We start from the raw sequence: 24668 nt of genomic DNA, 5'->3' as shown, positions 1-24668 counted from the left end.
GAACAAAGCTGCAATAAACATGGGTTTGCATATATCTGCTTGGATGTCAGTTATGGTCTCTTTGGGATATATTCCCAGTAGTGGAATTGCTGGATCATATGGTATCTCTATTTGCAACTTTCTGAGAAAGTGTCATATCGCCTTCCACGGTGGTTGCACCATTTTACACTCCCACCAACAGTGAATAAGTGTTCCAGTTTCTCCACAACCTCCCCAGCATGTGTTGCTTGCTGTTCTGCTAAATTTTGCTATTCTGACTGGGGTGAGATGATATGTCATAGATGTTTTTATAATAATATTCTTAATGTTATTTATTTTGGGGTCTTCCCTACCCCTTCTTTGCAAAGAGGGTTCACTGAACTGTTAAAAGTACTTAGAATTCTGCCATACTGAAGAATAAAGGAATAGCCCCTTGGGTAGAGAAATAAGGCTATCAAATTGAAGGAAATGTTCTGAGAGAACTGAGAGATGGTATTTCCAAGTGTACCTTATTAAATATTTCAATAGGAAAAGTTAGGTGAATAGTAAGATCTTGTCAAATCCTGTTCTGGTACTTTCGCTAGACACTACAAATTATCTAAATTAATATTCATAAAAGCCTATGTGGTTTATGTTGTTATTGTTATGTATCGTCAAGTTGTCTGCAAGGCATAGTGACCCTATGTACAATAGTTCAGAACCCTGTCCGATCTTGAGCCAATTTCATTGTCTCTGACATACTCACCCCCATTACTCTAGTTACTGAGTCAATCCATCTCATCTGAGGTCTTCCTCTCCTGCACTGTCCTTCCAAGCATGATGCCCTTCTCCAAGGACTGGTCCTTCCTGTCCACATGCCCAAAATATGTCAGACAGAGCTTCAAAATGTTTGCGTCTAAGGAGTAGCCTGATTTCACTCTCTCCAAGACAGACCCGTTTATTTTCTTGGCAGTCCAGTTCAATATTCTTCTTCACTACAACTCAAGAGCATCGATTCTTCTTCTATAAACCTAGTCATCTGTCCAGTTCTCTGAAGCACAGCAAGTAATTGTGAAGACCATAGCTTGAATCTGATGCACCTTAGTCTGTAGACTTACAGCATTGCTTCTGAGTACCCTGGAGAGGTCCATGACAGATTTTCCCAGTGCAATTCATCTTTTGATTTCCTGACTACTGGTGCCAAGAGTGTTGAGTGTAAAACCAAGAAAGCTGAAGGTGTTAACAATCTCAATCTCTTCTAAATCTATCATGATATTGCCAATGGGCCTAGTGGTGAGAATCTTTGTTTTCTTGATGTTCAGCTTCAATCCATACTGAAGACAGCAGTTCTTGACCTTCTGCAGCAAACTCCACCCCACAATTAAGAGATAAGGAAATGGAAAAAGTTTTAAAAAGCTGTCTAGAGTCATTCACACTGCTTGGGTGACCTATTGGTAAGAAGCTGCACTGCAATCCATGAAGGATTCCTGCACAGCAAGGCACGTGGTTTGAATCCAACTGCTCCAACAAGAGAAAAATGGGAAATCTCCCAAAACTTGAGAGAGGGTCAACTAGGAGTCTACTTGATGGCACACAAGAGTCAACTAGTAAATGGTGGTGAGAAGATTTAATTGCATGTCTAGTCTGTCTCCAAAGTCCTTGCAATTTCCTTTAATCTTGCTGCTCCTCTTCTAACTTAAGAGACATATCAAACTATTATCACATCATCAGTGTCACAGAAGTAAAATAATGGTTAAAAAGCCATGAGGTTGTAAAATAAAATTCCGCTGGCTTTGAAACAAAGAATATATTAAGGTATAAGATGGCAAAGGTTTATATATTTAATCAGATGTCAAAAATTATCTTTGCCAGAAAAAAAAAAAATATAAGAGCCTCTGCTGTGTATCATCTGTTATTATAGGTTATCCACCTCTATCACATTTCTTCTCACTCTTTTCCAAACTAAATAACCACACATTTCATGGGTATTATTTTTGTGTGGGCTACGGATAAGAACTACAGAAGATTTTTTTTTAGAAGTATGTAATGAGTGTTCAATCAACCACAGTGAGCCCTCTTGACATAAAAGCTGACTCGATCACAAACCAACACTACAGTATCTGGTTTACCTTTTCGTGTTCATTAGCCTGGTACCTTCAAAAAGTTTTCCAGAATTTCCCCAAATTTTTCTCCTGACTAGAAATATAGAAGACCATTCATTCCAATTAACACATATTCTTAAATTTACTTCCTAATCATTTTCTTTTGTATCTGCATAGAGATGCCAACTGGCCAGAATAATTCTTGATATTTATCTACACATTTAATAATTTCCCTTTCCAAGGCCTTGGTAAAAGACTTTGTCAAGTGGTATCATTATATAGCAACTGTTCCTCTGGCATGCCCTACTCTTAGCCCTTCCAAATAACCATTAAAATTCTTATCTCTGAAGGGACTGTACCTTTTATAGGATATAAGGCTACAATCCTTAACATGTAAATAACATTGGTAGGATCTCAATCCTCAGAGGGACCAAAGTTGGTCATGAAATATACACAAGATTTGACTTCTTTATACTCTTTCATAGCATTGTTCCTTTGCATTACTGTCAGCTGTATGTATAATTTTTCTTTTTTACTTGTTTAGTTGAGCTAATGTCTGTTTCCTGGGATACTCTTCTCATAATTTGTTTTTCTTAGGTTTCTGTTAAGTCTAAAGTTTTTGTCCTTCAACATTAAATCAAGCCCTTGTTTTGTGTCCGTTAATTTTTAAAATTCCTACAATATCAACTTGTTTGCATTTATTTATGTTGTGTTAGTCTCTTCAGATTTCTCCCTCTGAATCCAGGGAGACAGATTACAGCATCTCAAGGTTTTCACCACCGATTCTCTAAGAAGGATTTTTGGGGTACAGTTAACTTGCTTATTAGTACAACCTAAATATCTTTCTCTTTAACTTTTTCTCTATATACAATTTGGGAATTGATCTTGAAAAAGTACATTAGTTTTCTTGGCAAAAATCCTGTCCTTCTTCTGTCCATCTTAAAACAGTGCTCACAGCCCAAACTGGAAGAGTCTACAGTGATATTTTCTTTCCTCAACAACAATGGAAGTTCTTCCAGTTTTGCCATAGCTTTTCATATTGGATGTAGACCATCACCAACACCCTTGTCGGCTACAATATTACCTTTCTTAAAAACCCACAAAATAGTAACAAAAAACCACAGCTCTACTTTTAAGAAACCAAACTGATTATAGTCAAGTTGGATGTATGTTGTCCTTAGGCGTCATCAAGTGAACTCTGACTCACAATGACCCTAACAAGAGTAGATCTGCACTCTGCCCTGTCCTGTACCATACTCATCATCTCTGATATACTTGAGCCCACTGTGACACTGACTTGTGTTATTCCATCTTCTTGAGGGTCTTCTTTACATTCTCTAACTCTCCATCTAACCACACATGATGTCCTTCTCCAAAGATTGGCCCATCACTACAACATGCATGAAGTACCGCAACCCTGAATTTAATTGTCCCATAGGATTTATAAGACTGTAAATCTTTGCAGAAGCAAAAAGGCACATCTTATTCCCACAGAACTTAGCTGGTGGGTTTAAACTACCAACTTTTTTAGTTAGCAGCTGAGTGCTTTAACTGCAATACCAAAAGGCTTCTGAGAAAAACAAAAAACCCCAATGTCATTGAGGTGGTTCCAATTCACAGCAACCCTCCATCAGGTTTCTGACCCTGTAAATCTTTTATAGAAGACTGTTTTTTATCCCTTGAAGAATTGGTGGATTTGAACTGCTGACCTTTAGGTTAGCAGCTCAAATCTTATACACTATACCACCAGGACTTCTAAGAAAAGATCTGAGATAATTATTATTGTGGGTAATGCTGTCAAGTTGAATACAACTCACAGTGACCCTAGAAACAACAGATCTGAACATGTCCTGTCCTGCACCATTCCCAACACACTTAAGTCCAATGCTGCAGACACTGTATCAATCCATCTCGTTGAGGATTTTGCTGACACTTCACCTTTCCAAGCATGATGTCCCTCTCCAAGGAATAGCCTCTCCTAACAATGTGCCTAAAGTATGTGAGACAAAGCTTCACATCCTTGCCTCCAAGGAGAACTGTTTTTACTTTCTCTAAGACACACACACGTTTGCTCTTTTGGCAGTCCATGGGATAGTCAACACTCTTCAACAGCACAGCTCAAAGGCATCAAATCTTCTTCTGTCATCTTTATTCACTGTTGAGCAGATGCATAATAGATAACTGGAAAGACCATAGTTTGAATCAGGTGTACCCTCTCTTCAAACTACTCATCTTTTTTTTAGTTAGCAGCTGTGTACTTTAACTATAGTGCCACAAGATTTCTAAGGGGGAAAAACCAACAAATCTCCCAAATGTCACTCAGTTGGTTCCAACTCATAGCAACCTTCCATCAGGTTTTTGAGACCTCACTGTTCTTCAAGACTCTGGAAAGGTCCGTGACAGTAGACTTTACCAATGCTATACATCTCCAGATCTCCTGACTGCTGGTCAGGATGTTGATTATGGATCCAAATAAGATGAAATCACTGACAATTTCAATCTTTTCTTCATCTATCATGATGTTGCCTACTGGCCCAGTGGTGAGGATTTTTGTTTTCTTGATGTTGAGGTGTAATCCATTTGAAGGCTGCAGTTCTTGAACCTCTGGTGCCTCAAGTCCTTTTTGCTTGGAGCAAGTAAGGTGGTATCATCTGTTAATAAAAGTTGTTGATAAGCCAATCCTGATGTCATACTCTTCTTCATAAAGTATAGCTTCTTGAATGCTTTGCTCAGCATACAGCTTGAATAGGTATAGAGAAAGGATACAGTCCTAACACACATCTTTTCCAATTTTAAATCTCCAGTGTTCAGAGAACAGCTTCTTGGTCTAGGTATAGGTTTTGCATAAGCATAATTAAGTGGTCTGGAATTCCAATTCTTCTCAATGTTAGTGATAGCTTGTTATGTTTCACAAAGCCAAATGCTTTCACATAGTCAATAAAACAAATAGACATTCATCTGGTATTCCCTGCTTTCAGCCAAGATACAGCTGACATCAGTAATGGATATCCCAGATTTTTTGCTTGCATGTGTTATTACTTACATTGTTTGGTAATTTCCACATTCTGGTGGGTTACTTTTCTCGGGAATGAGAACAAATATGGATCTTTTCCAGTCAGTCGGCCAAAGAGCTGTCCTCCAAATTTTCTGGCATAGAGTGGTGAGCACGTCCAAGGCTGCAATCTATTAGTTGGAACATGTCAGTTGTTATCCCATCTATTCCTAGGGGCCTTACTTTTTGCCAATATCTTCAATGCAGCTTTCATGTCTTCCTTCATCATTATTGGCTCTTGGTCATATGGTACCTCCAGAAATATTTCAGTGTTAACCAATCCTTTTTTTTTTATAGTGATTCCATGTATTTCCTCCATCTTCTTTTGATGCCTCCTAGATCATTCACAATTTTCCCCATTGCAACTCGAGGCTTGAATTTGCTTTTTAGTACTTTCAATTTGAGAAATGCCAAGCAAGTGCTTCCCTTTTTATTCTCCAATTCTACCTCTTTGCACATTCCATTATAATATTCTGTCTTCTCAAGCTGCCCTTGAAATCTTCTGGTCAACTCTTTTACTTCCTTATCTCTTCTCTTTGCTTTGGCTTTTTGATGCTCTAGTGTAATTTTCAGAATCTCTTCTGACATCCATTTTTATTTTATTTCTCCTGTCTTGGTAATGATCTTTTGCTTTCTTTACAGATTATCTTTTTTTTTATGTCATCCCACAACTCATCAGGTCTTTGATCATTTCAATGTCTCAAACTCATTCTTGAGAGAATTTTAAAATCAATTGGGAGAGACCTAAGGTTATACTTTGGTTCTTGCAGACTTATTTTCATTTCTTCAACTTCAGTTTGAACTTGTTTATGAGTAAAATAGTCTATTCTGATACTCCATTCCACAGGGAGTACTTGGCCTTGTTCTGACCATCAGGTGAAGTCCACATGTATACTTGCAGTCTACGTTTCTTAAAAATGGTATTTGCTATGAATAAATTCTTGAATTAAATCAGTCAATTTTCAGTCTCATTTCTGCCCCCATGTCCATAACTTCCAATCATCATTTCTTTTTTTTTACACAATATTTTTATTATTATTTTTGGTGCATGTTCTGTCAAATCAGATCTGACTGGTATAGGAGGAGATTGCCCCTCCTCCTCCAGGAGAGCATCTGGTGGATTCAAACCGTGAACCTCCGGCATTGCAGTTGCAGCTTCTTGCCACTAGGCCACCAGAGCTCCCAATCATCATTTCTTCTACCTTCTTTCCAACTACTGCAATCTAGTCACCAACTATTATTAATGCACCTTAACAACATATTTGGTCAATTGCAGATGGCAAAAGGTGGTAGAATTCCTCACCTTCATGTCTAGCCTTGGCTGATGGTGGACTTCTTTTCAGTAACAGTGATTTAACAGGTCTTCTTTGTATGCATATGAATTGTATTCTATCACTCACAGTGTTGTACTTTGGGACAGACCTCGAAACATTCTTTATGATTATGAATGCAACACCCTTCTTCCTCAATTTTTCATTCCCAGTATAATAGATCATATGATTGTCTAGTTAAAAATTGTCAAAGCTGTCCATCCCAGCTTGCTAATTCTTAGAACATCAATCTTTCTATATTCCATTTTATTCTGGACAATTTCCACTTTTCCTAGATTGATACTTTGTACATTTTATGTTCTAATTATTTAATATTCCATTTTATTCTGGACAATTTCCACTTTTCCTAGATTGATACTTCGTACATTTTATGTTCTAATTATTTATGGATATTTACAGCTGTTTCTTATTTAATATCTTCCATGCTAAAGCTCTCTATTACTACGTCTAACACTGTTTCTCTGAATTGTTCTTAGGACTTTCAAAAGCCATTTATTTCAGAAGTGGATGGCCAGTCCATCTTCTTAGTCTGGAAACGCCACTAAATCCTAACCACCATGTGTGACCTGGTATTAAAATACCAGTGGCACAGCTTTTAGCATTATTGTTGTTGTTGTTATGTGCCGTCGAGTTGCCTGCGACTCATAGCAACCCTATGTACAACAGCCCTAAACTCTGCTCTGTCCTGTGCCAATCAAACTGTCTGACACTCCCAATCCCGATTATCCCAGTCACTGAATCAATCCACCTCATAGAGGGACTTCCCCTCCTGCGCTGTCCCTCCACCCTCCCAAGCATGATGTCCTGCTCCAAGGACTGGTCTCTCCTCACAACATGTCCAAAGTATGTTAGACGGAGCCTCAGAATCCTTGCCTCCAAGGAGCCACCCAGTTTAACCCTTTCCAGGACAAATCTGTTTGTTTTCCTAGCAGTCCATGGTATTCTCAATACTCTTCTCCAGCACCACAGCTCAAAGGCATCAATTCTCCTTCTATCCTCCTTGGTCATTGTCCAACTCTCTGATTGCGAAGACCATAGCCTGTATCAGACGCATCTTAGTCTTCAGAGAGACACCATTGCTCTTCAGTACTTTGAAGAGGTCCCTAACAGCAGACTTTCCCATGGCAATGCGCCTTTTAATTTCCTGGCTGCTGGTGCCAAGACTGTTGACTGTGGAGCCAAGCAAATTCAAGCTGTGTACAATCTCAATCTCTTCACCATCCATCCTGATGCTGCCAATTGGTCCAGTGGTTAGAATCTTTGTCTTCTTGACATGGAGCCTCAATCCATATTGGAGGCTGCAGTCCTTGACCCTCTGCAGCAGGTGCTTCAAGTCCTCTTCAGTTTCAGCAAGCAGGGTTGTGTCATCTGCGTAACGCAGATTGTTGATAAATTGATAAATCGTCCACCAATCTTGACCCCATATTTCTCCTCATAGAGCCCAGCCTCCCGGATAATCTCTTTTGCATATAGGTTGAAAAGGTATGGAGATAGGACACATCCCTGGCATCCGCTATTCCCAATTTTGAACCATGCAGTGTTCTCTTGCTCTGTTCTGACGACTGCCTCCTGGTCCAAGTATAAGTTTCGTATTAGAACGATCAAGTGTTCTGGGATTCCCATTTTTCTCAGAGTCAGTACTTCAGTCCAGTAACTGACAGACAAGAACTGTATTCATTATTCTGAATAGAATAAAGTATGAACAAGCAAGCTTACACATATACAAATTATAAAGTAAGAGCATCACGCAAGCCATCCCCTTCTCTACTCCCTAATACCCATACAGCAAACTGGCAGATACGTGACATACTTCCTAAGAGCAAACCATAAAAAACAAGAAAGTGAGCAGTTATCAGCAGGATCTGGCTGAGTCAACTGACTTCTCCTGGTGAGGAGGGCTTAGGTTCTGGTCATGACTGCCATCTGGTTGCAGTCAAAGGGAAGACTGCATTCTGGCCGACTGTGGCTTGCATCCACAATCTTATTAGCTTCTGATCCTAGCAAAGATTGCACTCCAGCAGTCTCAAACCTTTGCCTGCTGTCTGCCTGGCTGATGCTGCCCCAGTGAAGATGGTGTTCTGGCTGTCCTCACCCTGTCTGCTGCTGCTCTCAGGCGAAGATCCTCGCTTATATGGATTCATAAATTATTTTAAGTAAAGCCCACTTATCAACCTGGAGTTCTGGTAGCTGAGTGGAAAGGAGATGCACTGTCAACCCAAAGGCACATGTTTCAAATGCACCAGCTGCTCCACAGAAGAAAAATGGGTAGTCTTTCTTAAAAAATACTAAACCCTTATTCTCTTTGAGTTAATCTGTAAAATGATCAAAAGATCAAGGTCATTATCAAAGAGAAACAGGGACTCCCTCTCTATGCTTTGATTATTCCTGTCATTGTAACCTTTAAAAATTTACATTTCAGTTCCTTGGGCATGATATAAAGCATTAGTCCCACAGTCAAAAAAGAAGAGTATTGCCTACCTTCATCTTCACTGCTATCAGACTCGGGAAGTTTGATTCTTCTTCTCTTTTTCTTCATGCTTTCAAACTCTTTTGTCTCATCATCAGATAACTCCACTCGCTTCCCTCTGCTATCACCCAGGAATAAATTGCACATATTACACACAATAAAAATCCAATTATTTATATGTTACTATTGGTCTTGTTTCATAATCACACTCTAAATATCAGAAGGTAGAAGAGTTAAAGGTGTCAATAAGGATTTAAAAATCCCCAATATTCTATTAGGTCACTCCACAGAGTGGCCAAAATAAAAAAGTTCTACAGTTATCTATAGGTAAATGGAAGCTACAATAAGGTCATTGAGAAATTTTCCAAATTCCATCTTGCCTTCTCTATTGTCTTTTTCAGACAGTACTATATTAAGAGCCACTATCCACATACATGAGGGAGATCTTGTGGCCTAGTGGCAAGAAGCCATGCTGCCATCCCAAAGACATGCAATTTGAGTACACCAGCTGCTCTACGAAATAAAGTTGGGCAATCTCCTCCCGGGTGATTAACTGCCTCTAAAAACCCACTGGAAGGTCAGCTATGGGTCAGTTCGGACTTGATCATATACAACATCATCCACATATATGAATTATGGTGCCATTAAAGAATACTGAACTAATATGGACTACCAGAAGGACATACGAATCTGTTTTAAAATAAGTGCAGCCAGAATGCTCCTCAGAAGCAAGGCTGGCGAGACTTTGTCTCAAATACTTAGAAAATGTCATCAGGAGAGGGTAATCCCGAGAGAAGGTTTAAAGAGTAGTTTATAGAGGGTCAGCAAAAAAAAGGAATATCCTCAAAAGAGAAGACTGTCAAAGTGGCTCAATAACATGCTCAAAAAGAGTATTAATTGTGAGAAGAGACCAGGGCCATGCAGTGTTCTGTTCTGTTGTATAGAGAGTTGCTATGAGTTGGAACTAAACTGATGGCACCTAACAGTAACTGCTATCTACAAACAAAGGAGTCCTGGTAACACAATTAAAAGCTCTCTGCTAAGTTCTAAAGGCTGTTATTGTTGTTATATGCCACTAAGTAGCCTTCAAATCATAGCACATTCATACAACAGCTCTGAAGCCTGTTCTATCCTGAGCCAGTCTCTCTGACTCTGGCATACCATAGTTACTGTTGTCAATCCATCTCACCCAGGGTTTTTTCCTCCTGCACTAAGCCTCCCCCTTCGAAGCATGATGTTCTTCTTCAAGGATTGGTCCCTCCTGGACATGTGCCCAAAATATGTGAGATGGAGATTCAAAATCCTTGACTCCAAGGAAAACCTGGTTTCACCGTCTCCAAGACAGACACGTCTGTTCTCCTGGCAGTCCAAGGTATGTTCAAGACTCTTCTCCAGCACCACAACTAAAAGACATCAATTCTTCTTTTGTCATCTTCAGTCATTGTCAAGCTCTCTAATGCATAGTAAGTAATTATGACGATAATGGCATGGATCAGGTGCACCTTAGTCTCTAGACTGATACTGTTGCTCTTCAGTACTCTGGAGAGGTCCCTGACAACAGATTTTCCCAGTACAATTCATCTTTTGATTTCCTGATTGCTGGTGCCAAGAGTGTTGCCAATCAAGTTAAAATTGTTAACATCCTCAATCTCTTCACCCTCTATCATGGTGCTGCCAATAGGCCTGGTGGTGAGACTCTTTAGCAGTTCAAATTTACCTTCCCATTGGGTCCACAGGAGAATGGCCCAGCAAACTGCTTCTGTAAAGTTTACAGACTAGAATACCCTATCGGGGAATTTCTACTACATCACAATGGGTCATGATGAGCCAAAATCAAAAGTGGCAAGAAGCTACACTGCAATCATGAAGGCACGCAGTTCAAAGCCACCAGAAAGATGGGCAATCTCCTCCCTTGTGATTAACTGCCTCTGAAAACCCATTGGAGGATCAGGTATGGGTTGATTTCGACTCTTTGGTATGCAAACCCAACAACAACATGGTTCTTAATAAGCCCAGAATCTGACAAGATAAACAGATATAAACGCAATTAAGTAATTGTAGTGTAATAAGTTTTACTGGTAAGATATGTAAAAGGTTACGGAATATTTACTTTAAAACTTTACAAGTTAAACTGAGGTTCATTAGGTAGAAGAGATTCTGGGGACAATAAAAAAGCCTAAACTCCACCTTGACATTATTTAGTTTCCCTGTCTGAATTCTCCATTACACTACTCAGTATTCAATCAACAAGTAATTCACCAACAGTCTAAGTATTAGATAAATAAATATGTACAAAGCAGTCTTTCCAACTACCTTATTTCTTAAGTAACTTTAAGCCTCTAACTTTTTCCTACCTTAAGCTAAATAAAGAATAAATTCAACACAAATAGGAAGAAATAACAAAAAGCAGAAGTTAATGAAATAGAAAACAATATTAAAATTAACAAAGTTAAAAGTTTTCAATAAAGATCAAGAAGACTGATAGGGAGCTCTAGTAGTTTAGTCTGTAGTGAGCTGTGCTGCTAACCCAAAGGCCCATGCCTTTCTGGTGAATGGAATCTACCAGTGGCTCCTTAAGACAAAGATGGGCAATCTTCTTCCATGGGATTTACAATCTCAGAAACTCAAGGGCGGGAGAGGGGGCATGTGTCAGGCAAGACTCAGTTTCAACTCAATGGCAATGAGAGAAAGAGTAATAACATGAAAGAACTTCTGCATGACTGCTTCCTTTTTCAAATGCAAGTATAAATTATCAATATTAAGAATAAAAGAACATAAAGTGATCACTGCAAATTCTACAGACATTCAAAGAATATAACTATTATAAACAAGCTGAGGCCAAAAAATTCAGTAATTAGATGAAATGGACCACTGCCTTTAAAAAGACAACTTACCAAAAAAAAAGACAACTTACCAAAACTGACCCCAAAAGAGCTCACTCACTGCCACTGAGTAAGTCGGTTCCAACTCATAACCCTCTAATGGTTTTCCCAGGCTGTAAATATTAATGACAGGAGACTACCCATCCTTCTTTCAAGGAGGTGCTGGTGAACTGAAACCATTGGATACTCTTGGCTGTTAGTTAGCAATAAAACTCCTTTCAGACAATACCACTAGTGCTCCCTAAGAAGAACTCCAAAAACACCCCCAGAACCAAACAACAACACTTGTCATTGCTATCTAATCAGAAGTGACACACAGCTGACTCTCCAGCAGGTTTTAAGAGGCTGCAAATCTTCAAAAACGAGAGGACTGCCCATAGAGCCAATGAGGGATTCAATCCACCCACCTCTGGGCTGGTAGCACAATTCCTCACACATGAGGCATCAGAGTTTAAAAAATGTAAATAACTCTATTAAAGAAATTAAATTAAAGCTGGGATAAATAATGTATACTGCATTGAAACAGATGAGGGAGAAAACTGTTTAAAAGGGATACATGATTAGGTATTTTTGTCATCACGGGAGTCCTGAGTAAAGGCTGCATAGTGGAATGGACCTGGGGAAGGGATTATAAAACAATGAAATAATTTTTCTTTTACTTTTCAAAGAAGGGAGTATACTGGGGGGGAGGGGGGTGTAGGTGGGGAGAAAAGTGCAACAATGAATGAATGGGGGGGCGGAATGCATAACCTTAGAAATCTAAGAGTTACCATGAGTCAGAATCAACTCAGTGGCAGTGAATTTAATAATAAAAATACATAATAATAATAATAATAAAGAAAAAGAGGGGAAAAAAGAAATTAATAAAAATTATTCCTATAATTAATACTTTTGATACCAGCAGTCAGGAAATTAAAAGACAAACTGCACTGGTAAAGTCTGCTGTCAGGGACCTTTCCAAAGTAATGAAGAGCAATGATGTCAGTCTGGAGACTAAGGTGCACCTGCCATTACTTGCTATGTATGTATCAGAGAGTTGGACAATGACTAGGGATGATAGGAGAATTGATGCCTTTGAGCTTTGGTGCTGGAGAGGAGAAGAGTATTGAATATACCATGGACTGCAATGAGAACAAACAAGTTCATCCTGGAGAGGGTGAAGGAAGCCAGTCTGCTCCTTGAGGCAAGGATTCTGAAGCTTCGTCTGCCATACTTTGGACATGCTGCAAGGAGGGACCAGTCCCTGGAGAATGATGTCATGCTTGGGAAAGTGGAGGGACAGCACAGGAGAGGAAGACCCTTGATGAGATGGATTGATTCAATGACTGGGGTAATAGGCATAGGTGTGTCAGAGTTAATAGGATTGGCACAAGATAGAGCAGGGTTTAGGGCTGTTGTACATAGGGTCACTATGAGTCGCAGGCGACTCAACAGCACATGACAACAACCACACTGAGAAAGGAGGAGTCACTGCAGTGTTGGCAAAGAACTATGTAATGTCAAAAAAACAGATAAACTGTCTTGGAAGAAGTGAAGCCAGGTGCTCCTTAGAAGCAAGGATGATGAGACTTCATCTTATCTTGAACATGTTCTCAGGAATGGACAGTTCCTGGAAAAGGACATCATGCTTGGAAAAGTAAGGGGTCAGCAAAAGAGAAGCTGACCATTAAGAAGACCTGACACAGTGATATGAACAACTGGCAAAGCATTTTGAGAACAGTCCAAGATTGGACAGGGTTTTGTTCTCTTTTACATGGTGTCTCCATGGGTCAAAGCTGTAACAACAAAATAATAAAGAAAACGCTAGGCCTTGATTAATTGGTGAATGTTACCAGATATTTAAAGAAGTAATTATACAAATCTTACACAAATTCCATCAGAAAGTAGAGGGTGGGGTTTTTCCTAACTAGTTTTATGAAGTTAGTACAAACCTTGAGAGTAAAATCTAATAAAACCATTACCCTCAGACCCGATTAAGTAGATGGTGCCCAGTTACCACCGTTGACTACTCTACAAGGATTTATAGCAGAAGTGTCTGGATAAAGTGGGGAAAATGTGGAACTAAAAAAAAATAAAAAAATCCAGGCTTACTGTTTCAATGGAGACAGATGAAACATCTTAGATTATGCCTTTAGTGACTCAACAACCCTAACACAACAATAACAACATGCCCTTAGTCACTCTTCAAATCTGAAACAAAATTCACCATTAAGGCTCAACTTTCAGCCAAACAAACAGACTCATAATACATAGCAACATCAGGAAGGCACTTACTCCTTAGAATAATTAACTATGTAAGGTCAGAAGAATAGCATCTGTCTAAGGATAAAGCTGAGAAGGCACAAAGAGACAGGACTGAAGGATTAATAGAAATGAGAATTACAGAAAGAAAACAGGAAAAGTGCTATCATAATATGAGTTCTATAATTAATGTTATAAAATAAAATGTATGACCTAGTGGCAAGAAGCTCCACTGCAATCCAAGCTGTGAATGAAGCTGCGGTTCAAATCCAGCAGATGCTCTGTTGGAGAAGGGGGGACATTCTCCTCCTGTACCAGTCAGATCTGAACTGACAGTACACACACAAATAATAATAGTAAAAAAAAAAAATAAAATGTATGAGTGGTTGAATGGAAAATTAATTTACTTTGTAAAATTTTCTTCAAATCACAGTAAAAGGCAAAAATCCAACAACAAAAACACTACTAGAAAATTACCCATAGCCATCATAAAGAGACAAAAATTCTTACTAGAATACTAATAAATCAAATCCAATAAATAAAAAAGGCGATAGACCATGACCAAGTGGGTTTTATCCCAAGAATGCAAGGTCTGTTTAATAAATGAGAACCATTAGCAATCAATAGAATTCATCACATAAACACAAACACCTCAGGGATCCCCTGAGCAGATAGAGACTAAGAATTTGTCAAAACTGTTTATGTTAAAAACTCTCAGTACACTAGAAATGGGAAAAAAAATCCTTAATCCACTAAAAACCTAAAGTTAACATCATAGTTAATAGTGAAATACACAATGGAGTGCCAGCAATAACCTCTTCTGATTGATATACCCAAGATTGGGAATGTATTCATCTGTCCAGCTCACAGGTTTCCAGATGAGGCCTACTGGATAATCCCTAATCTGAAACTTCAGCATTTAGCTGATGCTTTCTACTAGATTAGCCCCAACTTTGCCACTAATGTCAAGTCTTACTGGGCCTATCACTGCTGACAGTGTCCTTTCGAGTTTCTTTCAGCAGACTTATTCCTACCAACTATGAGGTAGTGTCTCAAATTCCTGGATCCATTTTTAACAGCTTGTGTATTTTTTATTTTCTTTTCTAAGTACATTTTACCACTTGAAAAAATAAACTCATTGATACAAAAAGAAAACAAAGAACTTTTTCTCTTAAATTTGACTGGAAATAGTAACCTCTCATTTGGCAATCTAAAGTGAGAAACGGACATATACACACAATCAGACACACTTATGCTATGACCACAAATCTAAAATGAAGTTAAGGGAGAAAAGGCAATCAATTTCGCTCAGAAGGGCCAAAAAAAGCTGAGTTTGGGCCTCCAGTTCCAAAGTGATTCCATAGTCCTACTTCACAAGATCAGTTAAGGAGCTTCTCCCTTCACTTTGTTATAAAGTTGTATCCCTACGGTATTAGGTAGGATTTAGCACTCAAACTGAAAACTGCCTGCTGTCAATAAGTCCAGACAGACCTTCTCACTCTCAGCAGAGACATTCTTCCCCCTCTAGCCACAGAATTTTCCTACCTTTTTTTTTCCTTCTGTTGCATCTTAACAGGCTCTGCTTTTTTGCTGGATTTCTTGAGGACTGTAGGAGCTGCCAACTTTGGTTCAGTGACAGACACTGGAGGTTGCTCCACTATTTTTTCTTCTTTCACTGCTTGTTCTGAATCCAAATTGACTTTAAGTTTATCTACAAATAAAGTATTGTAGACATTATATAACCTCATCATGTAATATTATGCCATCATTCTTGACAGTTTACTATGTGCCAGGTAATATGTTAGGAGCTAAAGAGGTTTAAAAACAACTCCAGTCCTACTACAGCTCAGTCTATTCAGAAAACATTTCTCCTTTCCAAGTACCACTCTAGCTATAATTGTTTTCATTTCTGCCACCCACTAATCCCTCATAATATCACTATCACTGGAAAATTATTGTAAAACAGGGCTCAGAAAACAGTGGATACAACTACTTTATAAACTGTCCTTTTCTCATTTACCCGATAAGACATTTTAGGGTCCCAAGCACTAAAACTTCTTCCAAGAATATATAACTTACAAAACGAAGATAACAGAATTTGTACCAAGGCCTTAGTTATAGTTAGTTATGTGCTAACTCATAGCAACCCTATGAACAATGACTCTGAACTTTGCCATATCCTGAGTCAACTTGTGTCTCTTAACATACTTGACCCCATTGCCACTGTGTCCATCCACCTCATCCAGGGTCGTCTTCTACACTGACCCTCTACCCTTTGAAGTACGATGTCCTTCTTCAAGGACATGCCCAAAGTATGTAAGATGGAGCTTCAAAATCCTTGCTTCCAAGAAGCAAACTGATTTCACCCTTTCCAGGACAAGCCTACTTGTTCTCTTGGAAATCTGTATTATATTCTACTTATTAATGCTTGATATTCTTCTTATCTCACTACTACCTTAATGATAGAATTAAAAAAAGACAACTTTTGGCTTTTCTTATTAAAGAAAATCAGCACTATAGCTGTACTTCTTCCAAGACAGATTTGCTTTTCCCCAACATCACAATTCAAAGGCATCAATGCTTCTTTGGTCTTCTGTATTGACTGTCCAACTTTCACAAACATAAGATGAAATTGAACATATGCTTGGGAGCTTGAGTCAGGCATAGTCTTTACACTAATATTCTTGCTCGTTAGCACTTTAAAGAGGTCCACGACAGCAGATTTGCCCAATGCAATCAATAAAGTCTTTTGATTTCTTGACTATTGCTTCTGTGAGGGCTGATCATGGATCCAAGTTAAAGAAATCCTTGACAATTTCAATCTTTTTTTCTATCAAGTTATTGCCTATTGGTCCAGTGGTGAGGACTTTGGTTTTCTTGTTGAGATGTATTAAATCTATTTTGAAGCCTATAGTATTTGATCTTCTGCAGCAAGTGATTTAAGTTCTCTGCTTTCAACAAGCAAGGCTGTATCATATGCATAATGCAAGCTGTTGATAAGTCTTCCTCAATCTTGATGCCACATTCTTCATCATATAATCCAGCTCCTCAGATTATTTGTTCAGCATACAAATTGAACAGGTATGATGAAAGAACACAATCCTGACATATGTTCTATCTGAATGACTACTTCTTGGTTCACACACAGTATGAGCACAATTAAGTGTTCTATAATTCCCACTCTTGTCAATGTTATCAATAATTTTTTTCTTATGTGTGTACTGTCAAATCAGATCTGACTGGTACAGGAGGAGTTTGTCCTTCCTTCTCCAGCTGAGAATCTGGTGGATTCAAACCACGTGCCTCTGGGACTACAGTGTACAATAATTTCTTAAGATAACACATAGTTGAACGTCTTTACAATCAGTCAAATATGAGAAGACACATTTCTTTTGTTTTCTGCTTTCAATCAAGATCTATCTGATATCAGCAATGATCTATCCCTTATTCTGTGGTCTCTTCTAAATTCAGCTTAAATTTTTGGCAGTTTTGGCTATAGTTGTAAAACAGTTTACTGATACCTTTTTCTTGGTTGATACACAGTGCTTAATAATTATAAAAATTTAAAAGAGTAAACAGTGAACAAAAGTGTTAAGCAACCTGCTTATATGTCATTTTATTAAGACTTTGAGTAGATAATTTGAATGAAAGAATCAACCAGTCCTATGAAATTCTATCTTCAAAATTTAAGTAAATTTCACATTTTATTGTATAATTTATATAGTTTCAGTGGTTATTATTGCTGTTTATTGCCATCAAGTTAGAACTGACTAATAGCTGACCTTCCAGCAGAATTTTAGAGGCTATTACATGGGAGGGGACTATCTTTCTTTCACAGAGCAGCTGGTAAATTTGAACCACTTGTCTTTTGGTTGGCAGCGCAAAAAAATTCTATACCCAGTAGGCCACCAGAGCTCCATGAGGGGAGAAAAAAAAATTCCAAATATTCCTACTTACCTCATGGTTCAAGAAACACGCTAATGTACTGAGTCCACCTATTTCACAAAACTGATCTGTGTTAAAACATCAATTATAAAACATTAGTTCAGCACCCAGAGTTTCTATGCTCTATTTTGGTTTCACAGTATTTTGGAAATTCTATCATGTCCTGATAGTCCAGTGATAAAACACTTGGCTAACTAACAGGTCAGTGGTTTAAACCCACCAGCTCCTCCAGGACACAGATGTGGCAGTCTGCTTACAGTTTAAGGAACCCATGTTGTTGTACTGTCAAGTTGAAACCAACCTATACTTGACACTCCAGCAGGTTTTCAGAGCCAGTAAACTGCAAGGGAGGAGGTTCTCTCCCTTCTCCCATGGAGTAGAGCAGCTGATGGTTTCAAACTTTGTGCCTTTGGGATCAAAGCACAACTTCTTAACATTAGACCACCAGAGCTCCCTTCAGGAAACCCAATGAGGTAACTCTATTTGTCCTATAGGATTTCTGAATGAATTGGAATTCATTCAGTGGCAAAGGGTAGTTTTAGTAAGCAGCCCTGGGAGCAAAGGCGAAGCACTCAGTTACTAACCAAAAGAAATATGGCTTGAACTCACTCTTTGGACAAAGACCTGGCCGTCTGCTTCCACAAAGATTACAGTCAAAAATCCTATGAGGCAGTTCTACTCTGTCAAATGAGGTTGCTACATGTCAAAATCCACCTGATGGTACGAACGATCTATATATACTGGCTATAATCAGCTAAAGAGACCTGGTGACTTAGTGTATAACATGTTAGATTGCTAACCAAAATGTTTGCATCCAAATTCATCAGCCACTCTACAGAAAAAGATAAGCAGTGTCTTCCCACAAAGACTTATAGCTTCGGAAACCCAAGGAGGGTTATTATGAATTGGAACCAATTAGACAGCAGTGCTTACAAAGAGGTACTGTCTTTTCATGCAAGCTGGGTATGTGTTATGTTTCTTCCTAAAAACCACAAAACCCCTTCATGCACTGGTTGTATACACTATTTGCATTATTTATGTGGGAGCATTATTTGAACTACAGTAGTTCTATGAAACATTTTCAGGAATCTGTTATGGAAAATTTAGTCATATTTTCTTGTTACCAGGGAGATCAAGTCATTTCAATCATCTGACTCATTAAAAGTATCTCCTTTCGTTACTCAAGAAAAATATGAAATCTTTCTCAAGTACAAAAAAAGCTGATGATGACTTTTTAAAATTTTGTTACTGATGCTGCAAATTTTATTACAAATAAAGCACTAAGTTATTTTCATAGAGCTATAATTCACAGACCATAAAATTTACCCTTTTAAAGTGGTTTTTCAGGATATTTATAAAGTTGTGCAACCATCACCACTATCTAATTTTAAAACATTTTTATCACTCCAAAAAATAAACTGTACCCATCAGCAGTCATTTTTAACTCAGCCCACCTCCACCCCAGGCAACCATTATTCCCATTATTCTGTCTTTATAGATATGCCTATTCTGAACCTTCTGGAGGGGTGGGGGGAAAGAGCAATCATACAATATTCAGTCTTTTGTGCCTGGCATCTTTCACTAAGTACAATTGTTTGCACAGTTCAATCATGTAGCACATGCCTGTACTTATGAACAAAAGGCCCCAAGCCCCTCTACATCTATCTACATTTATCAAAGTTCATAGTTTTCCGAGGCATGTTGTTTAGGAAGTGGATGCCACTCCTGCTTCCAATTTTATCAATAAGTCAATAATAAATATTCCACTGCATGGACATACTGTATTTTGTTTAGTTATTAATTCAGTGATATATGTTAGGGTTATTTCTATATTTTGACTACTATGAATAATGTTGTTACAAACTCAGTGTACAATTTTTGTGTGGATGTATGTTTTCACTTCTTTGTGGAGTATAAACCAAAGAGTAGAACTGCTGAGTTATATGGTAACACCTCACTTAACCCTTTGAGTAACGCCACATATTTTTTCCAAAAGGCTATATATAACCATTTTACATTCCCATCAGCAATGTGTAAAGGTTCCAACTTCTCTACATCTGTGTTAACACTTGTTATTGTCCAGCATTAAATTTTATTTTGCCAGCATTAAGCTTATAAGGTTAAAGCCCCCAAATCAAACTTATTCAATTCTTATGCTTCAATTTCACTGTAATAATATATGATCAAGAACATTCACAATTTTGCTCTAAACATTTAATCTTGAAAAAAAAATTATTAAATCAACTTTGTTTCCATTCCTTTTCATTCATTGCTGTCAAGTCAGAATTGACTCCTTCCAAAGGGCTTTCAAGAGGCTATAAATAGCACAGGAGGACACTGCCAATCTTTCTCCATTGGAGCAGTTGGTGGACCACACTATCCACCTTGAGTTGGCAGCACAACTCAATTCCCTATCCATAGGCCATCAGAACTATTCTTTTTGTTGTTGTTGCTAGATGCCACCAAGTTACATATGACTCACAGTGACCCTAAGAAAAACAGATCTAAACTTTGTCGTCGCCCCCCCACCCGCATCATCCTTATCATCCCCAACACGCTTGAACCCAATGCCATACACAGTTTATCAATTCATCTTGCTAAGGATCTTCATGAGGTCTCTCTCCAAGGAAGAGCCTCTCCTAACAAAGTATGTAAGACAAAGCTTTGTCATTCTTGCCTCCAAGGAGCATTCGGTTTCCCTTTCTCTAAGACATTTGTTTGTTCTCTTGGCAGTACATAGAATGGACTCTTCTCTAACATCGTAACTCCAGGCATCAAGTTTTCTTCTGTCATCCTTATTCTGCCCAGCTCTTGTTAGATGCATAGCAGGTGACTGGAAAAAAACCATGGCTTGAATCAGGTACACCTTACTCTTTAAACTGACATCACTGCTCTTCAGGACTTTGGAAAGGTCTTTAGACAGCATTATCTCTCGATTGTTGGTACCAAGGGTTTTGATTATGGACTCAAGTAAGATGAAATTATTGACAATTTCAATCTTTCCTATTATGATGTTGCCTATTGGCCGGGGGCAGGGGGCGGATTTTTGTTTTCATAATTTGGTGATGTAATCCATATTAAAGACTGCAGTCCTTGATCTTTTGCCTCAAGTCCTTCTCGTTTTCAGCAAGCAAAGCTGTTTCATCTGCACAATACAGTTTAGTGATGAGTCTTCTTCCAATCTTGATGACACATTCTTCTTCATAAAGTCCAGCTTCTCTATTGGAGCCCTAAAGGGTACTCTGTTGGCTTAGTAGTAAGGATTGCACTGCCAACCCAAAGTCACTCATTCACAGCTGCTCTGTGGGAGAAAGATGAGCAATCTCCTCCTGTGTGATATACTGCCTCTGAAAACTTGGAGCTGAGTCAGTTCAGATTCGACAACTCACCACCACATTCTTTTAGGAAGTAAACAATTCGTTATATTATTAAGATCTGCCCCCCAATTATATTCTATCCCAACATCTCTTACTTTCTGCCTTGCAGTTACAATCATTAACTTCCCCCCTCCCCACTGTGTTTGTTTGCTTTCTCTCTCAGAACACTATAAAGGTTATTTTATCACCTGTACAAAGTACAGAGGAGGGAACCCTGGTGGCTTAGTGGTAAGGAATTGCACTGCCAACCAAAAAGCATGTGGTTCAAATCCATCAGCTACTCTGTGGAAGAAAGATAGACAATATCTTCCTATCCAATTTACAGCCTCTGAAAACCTGCTGGAGAGTCAGCTAAGGGTTGGTTCCCATGCAAGAGTACATATCAACAAGAAGCACACAGCTGGGGCTCAAAACGTTATTTGTTGAATGAATATAAATTTCTATACAGTATGACTTTCTCCATTTATAAGGAATAGATATTTACATCTTAAGTACTTTTGAGAGAAAAAAATTACTTGTTTAACTCTTATGCTACTTCTAGTGTTTATGTCTTAAATGGGATAACATCTACAAGTTATACACAGGTTTGATGGAGACTTTTCCTGTCACTCACAAATACATCAACTCAAGTCCACTTACTGCTTTTGAGTTGAAATTCACTGACTCTTAGCTGATCCTCCAGAAGATTTTGAGAGGCAGTAAAACTACACAGGAGATTTTTCTTCAGTCAAAGAGCCGGTGGATTTATACCACCTGCCTGCCTTTGGATTGGTAGTACAACTTCTGATGTTTCTACATATGAATCTGTGAATAGGTAAGCATAGTAATAGCTGGGTCACATCTGAAATCAGAGTCCAGGCTGGTTAGGGAGCCTCTACAAACAGAGAATTTGGTCCAACTCTCCAGAGGAGATTTGGATGCCCTCTACAAACAGAAGATTCCGCCCAGCCTCCCACTGAAGGGGACACCATTCCTGAACTTTGGAATTATCTTCCTCTTGTTTTAAGAATTAAGCTTAGCTGTTGTTATGTTGGCAACACTCACGTATAACAAAAATATAGCCTCACAAAATAGGAATTTTTTTATGTTAGTTTAAACTAAATAAAAACCATAGAAAAGCTAACGAAGTCACCTTTCACAGTGCTAAGCTGTGGAGGACCTCTGCCTGGCATTCCTCTTTCAGAATTCATTTCCTCATGTCCCCGTTTTCATTCTGTGTCTGGTTAACAACATGGATCTACATGTTCAACAAACATATTCATAGTAGAGCACACAGGGGATAATTAGGAAAACTTCTTAGCTATAAACAAAAACCATGAAGGAATGTGATAGTATATCTGTGGGCTCAGGTTCATAGTCTTGGCAGATACTAAGGTCAACTGGCATAACACAGTCCACAAAGATAATTTTCTACATCCTACATTAGTGAGAAGTGATTGGGCTCTTAAAAGCTTGAGAGCAGGGAGCTCTGTTGCCCTAGTGGCAAGAAGCTGCGCTGCAATCCAGAAGGCATGAAGCATCTGCGCTGCAACCCAGAAGGCACAGAAGCATCCACCAGATGCTTCCTTGGAGAAGGAGGGGCAATCTACTCCTATACCAGTCAGGTATGATTCTATGGTACACACACACAAATAGTAAAATAAAGAAATAAATACAAATAATTTGTTGTTATGTGCCATCGAGTCGCTTGCAACTCATTGTGACCCCATGTACAAGAGCCCTAAATACTGCTCTATCCTGTCTCACTATCTTCGACACACCTACTCCCACCACCCCAATCACTGAAAAGATCCATCTCATTGAGGGTCTTCCTCTCTGCGCTGTCCCTCCATTCTCACAAACATGATGTCCCTCTTCAAGGACTGGTCCCTCCTTGCAACATGCCCAAAGTATGTCAGATGAAGCTCCAGAATCCTTGCCTCCAAGGAGCAGCCCGGCTTCACCCTCTCCAGGACAAATCTGTTTGTTCCGTGGTATATTCAACACTCTTGTCCAGCACCACAGCTCAAAGGCATCAATTCTCTATCATCCCTAGTCACTGTCCAGTTCTGTGATGCCTAGCACACAACTGCAAAGACTATAGCCTGGATCAGGTGCACCTTAGTCTCCAGACTGATGTCGTTGCTCTTCAGTACTCTTGAGAGGTCCCTCACAGCTGACTTTCCCAGTGCAATTCGTCTCTTGATTTCCTGGCTGCTGGTACCAAGAGTGTTGACTGTGGAACCAAGCAAACTAAAACTGTTAACTATTTCAATCTTTTCACCATCCATACTGATGCTGCCAATTGGCCCAGTGGTGAGAATCTTTGTTTTCTTAATATTGAGCTTCAATCCATACTGAATTAAAAATAATTTTAAGAAAACAACAACAAAACTTGAGAGCAGCCATCCAGGGTATTATTGGACCATACTTACTCATCGCAGCTTTTCCAAAAAAATTGCTCATCACATTTGCTTTCCCTAGTGCCTTGCTGCCTGCTGCTGTCTGTAAGAATAGAAAACACAGATGATTTGTTTCCAGTGTTTAGGCTATCAACAATCTTCAATGTTAGGACATAATTGTGACGGCACAGTTTCTATTATAATCACACCAAAATGTGTAGAACACACATGTGTATAAGAACAAATTTTGATCAATAACCCAGACTAGACAGTATCTGGTATTAACCTCCAAAACGTATTTTTTTCAGAATTTGCATAAGATTCAAATCTATGAATGTTTCAAAAGTTTTCTTTTTTAAAGTTTGAGTGTAAGTTCACAAAGCAGGTTGGTTTTCCATCCAATTCTTAGTACACATTTTGTTTTACAGCATTAATTATAATACTTACAATGCACTTTCCTCCTGAAATTCTCATTTCCATTAATCTTTCTGCCTTCTGGGCATTATCTTTCTGAAAATGCCACTTTTTAAATCTTATTAGAAGTGTGGGTTCCTCCCTGGTGTTACCACTCTATTCCCCTTAGCCTTGGTTACTGTTTGAGCCAGGGGTGTGAGTTTTATTTCATCCAGGATTGAAGAGTGGCTAAGGGTTATAGTCTTAGGAGTTCCACCAGTCTACATGGATCAATAAGACTGGCCTTTTTTAAGTTCTGCTCCACTTTTTCCTTCTTCTATCCAGGATCTTCTACTATCCCTTGTAGTGGTCAATAGTGACAGCCAGGCTTTCAAACCTTGCATAAGCATATTTCAAAACAATTTTGTTTGAAGAAGTATGGTACACAACGGGGTAACAGGTGGGCGAATCCCAAAACATTTCACTTATAATTATCAAAAGTAGGTCTGAATCCTGGTTTGACACTTAATAGCAATATG

The 24668-nt window shown here is 38.7% G+C and overlaps 1 protein-coding gene across 1 annotated transcript in view; it reads right to left on the bottom strand.

The window, feature by feature from the left end:
• Positions 1 to 24668, bottom strand: part of POLD3 (polymerase (DNA-directed), delta 3, accessory subunit) — a 68501-nt gene that overhangs the window by 15220 nt on the left and 28613 nt on the right. Inside the window, exons 7-9 of the mRNA XM_006885579.1 lie at positions 23770 to 23839; positions 15579 to 15744; positions 8922 to 9028 (exon numbers count right to left, since the gene is read on the bottom strand). Of these exons, the coding sequence (XP_006885641.1) occupies positions 8922 to 9028; positions 15579 to 15744; positions 23770 to 23839 (343 nt within the window). The remainder of the gene's footprint in view (positions 1 to 8921; positions 9029 to 15578; positions 15745 to 23769; positions 23840 to 24668) is intronic.

The sequence above is a fragment of the Elephantulus edwardii genome, unplaced genomic scaffold, assembly GCF_000299155.1.
Source record: "Elephantulus edwardii isolate Elephantulus edwardi_28Jun2011 unplaced genomic scaffold, EleEdw1.0 scaffold00044, whole genome shotgun sequence".
NCBI lineage: Eukaryota > Metazoa > Chordata > Mammalia > Macroscelidea > Macroscelididae > Elephantulus > Elephantulus edwardii.
The sequence above is the reverse complement of the archived record's forward strand: the minus strand, read 5'-3'. Positions and strand labels throughout refer to the sequence as shown.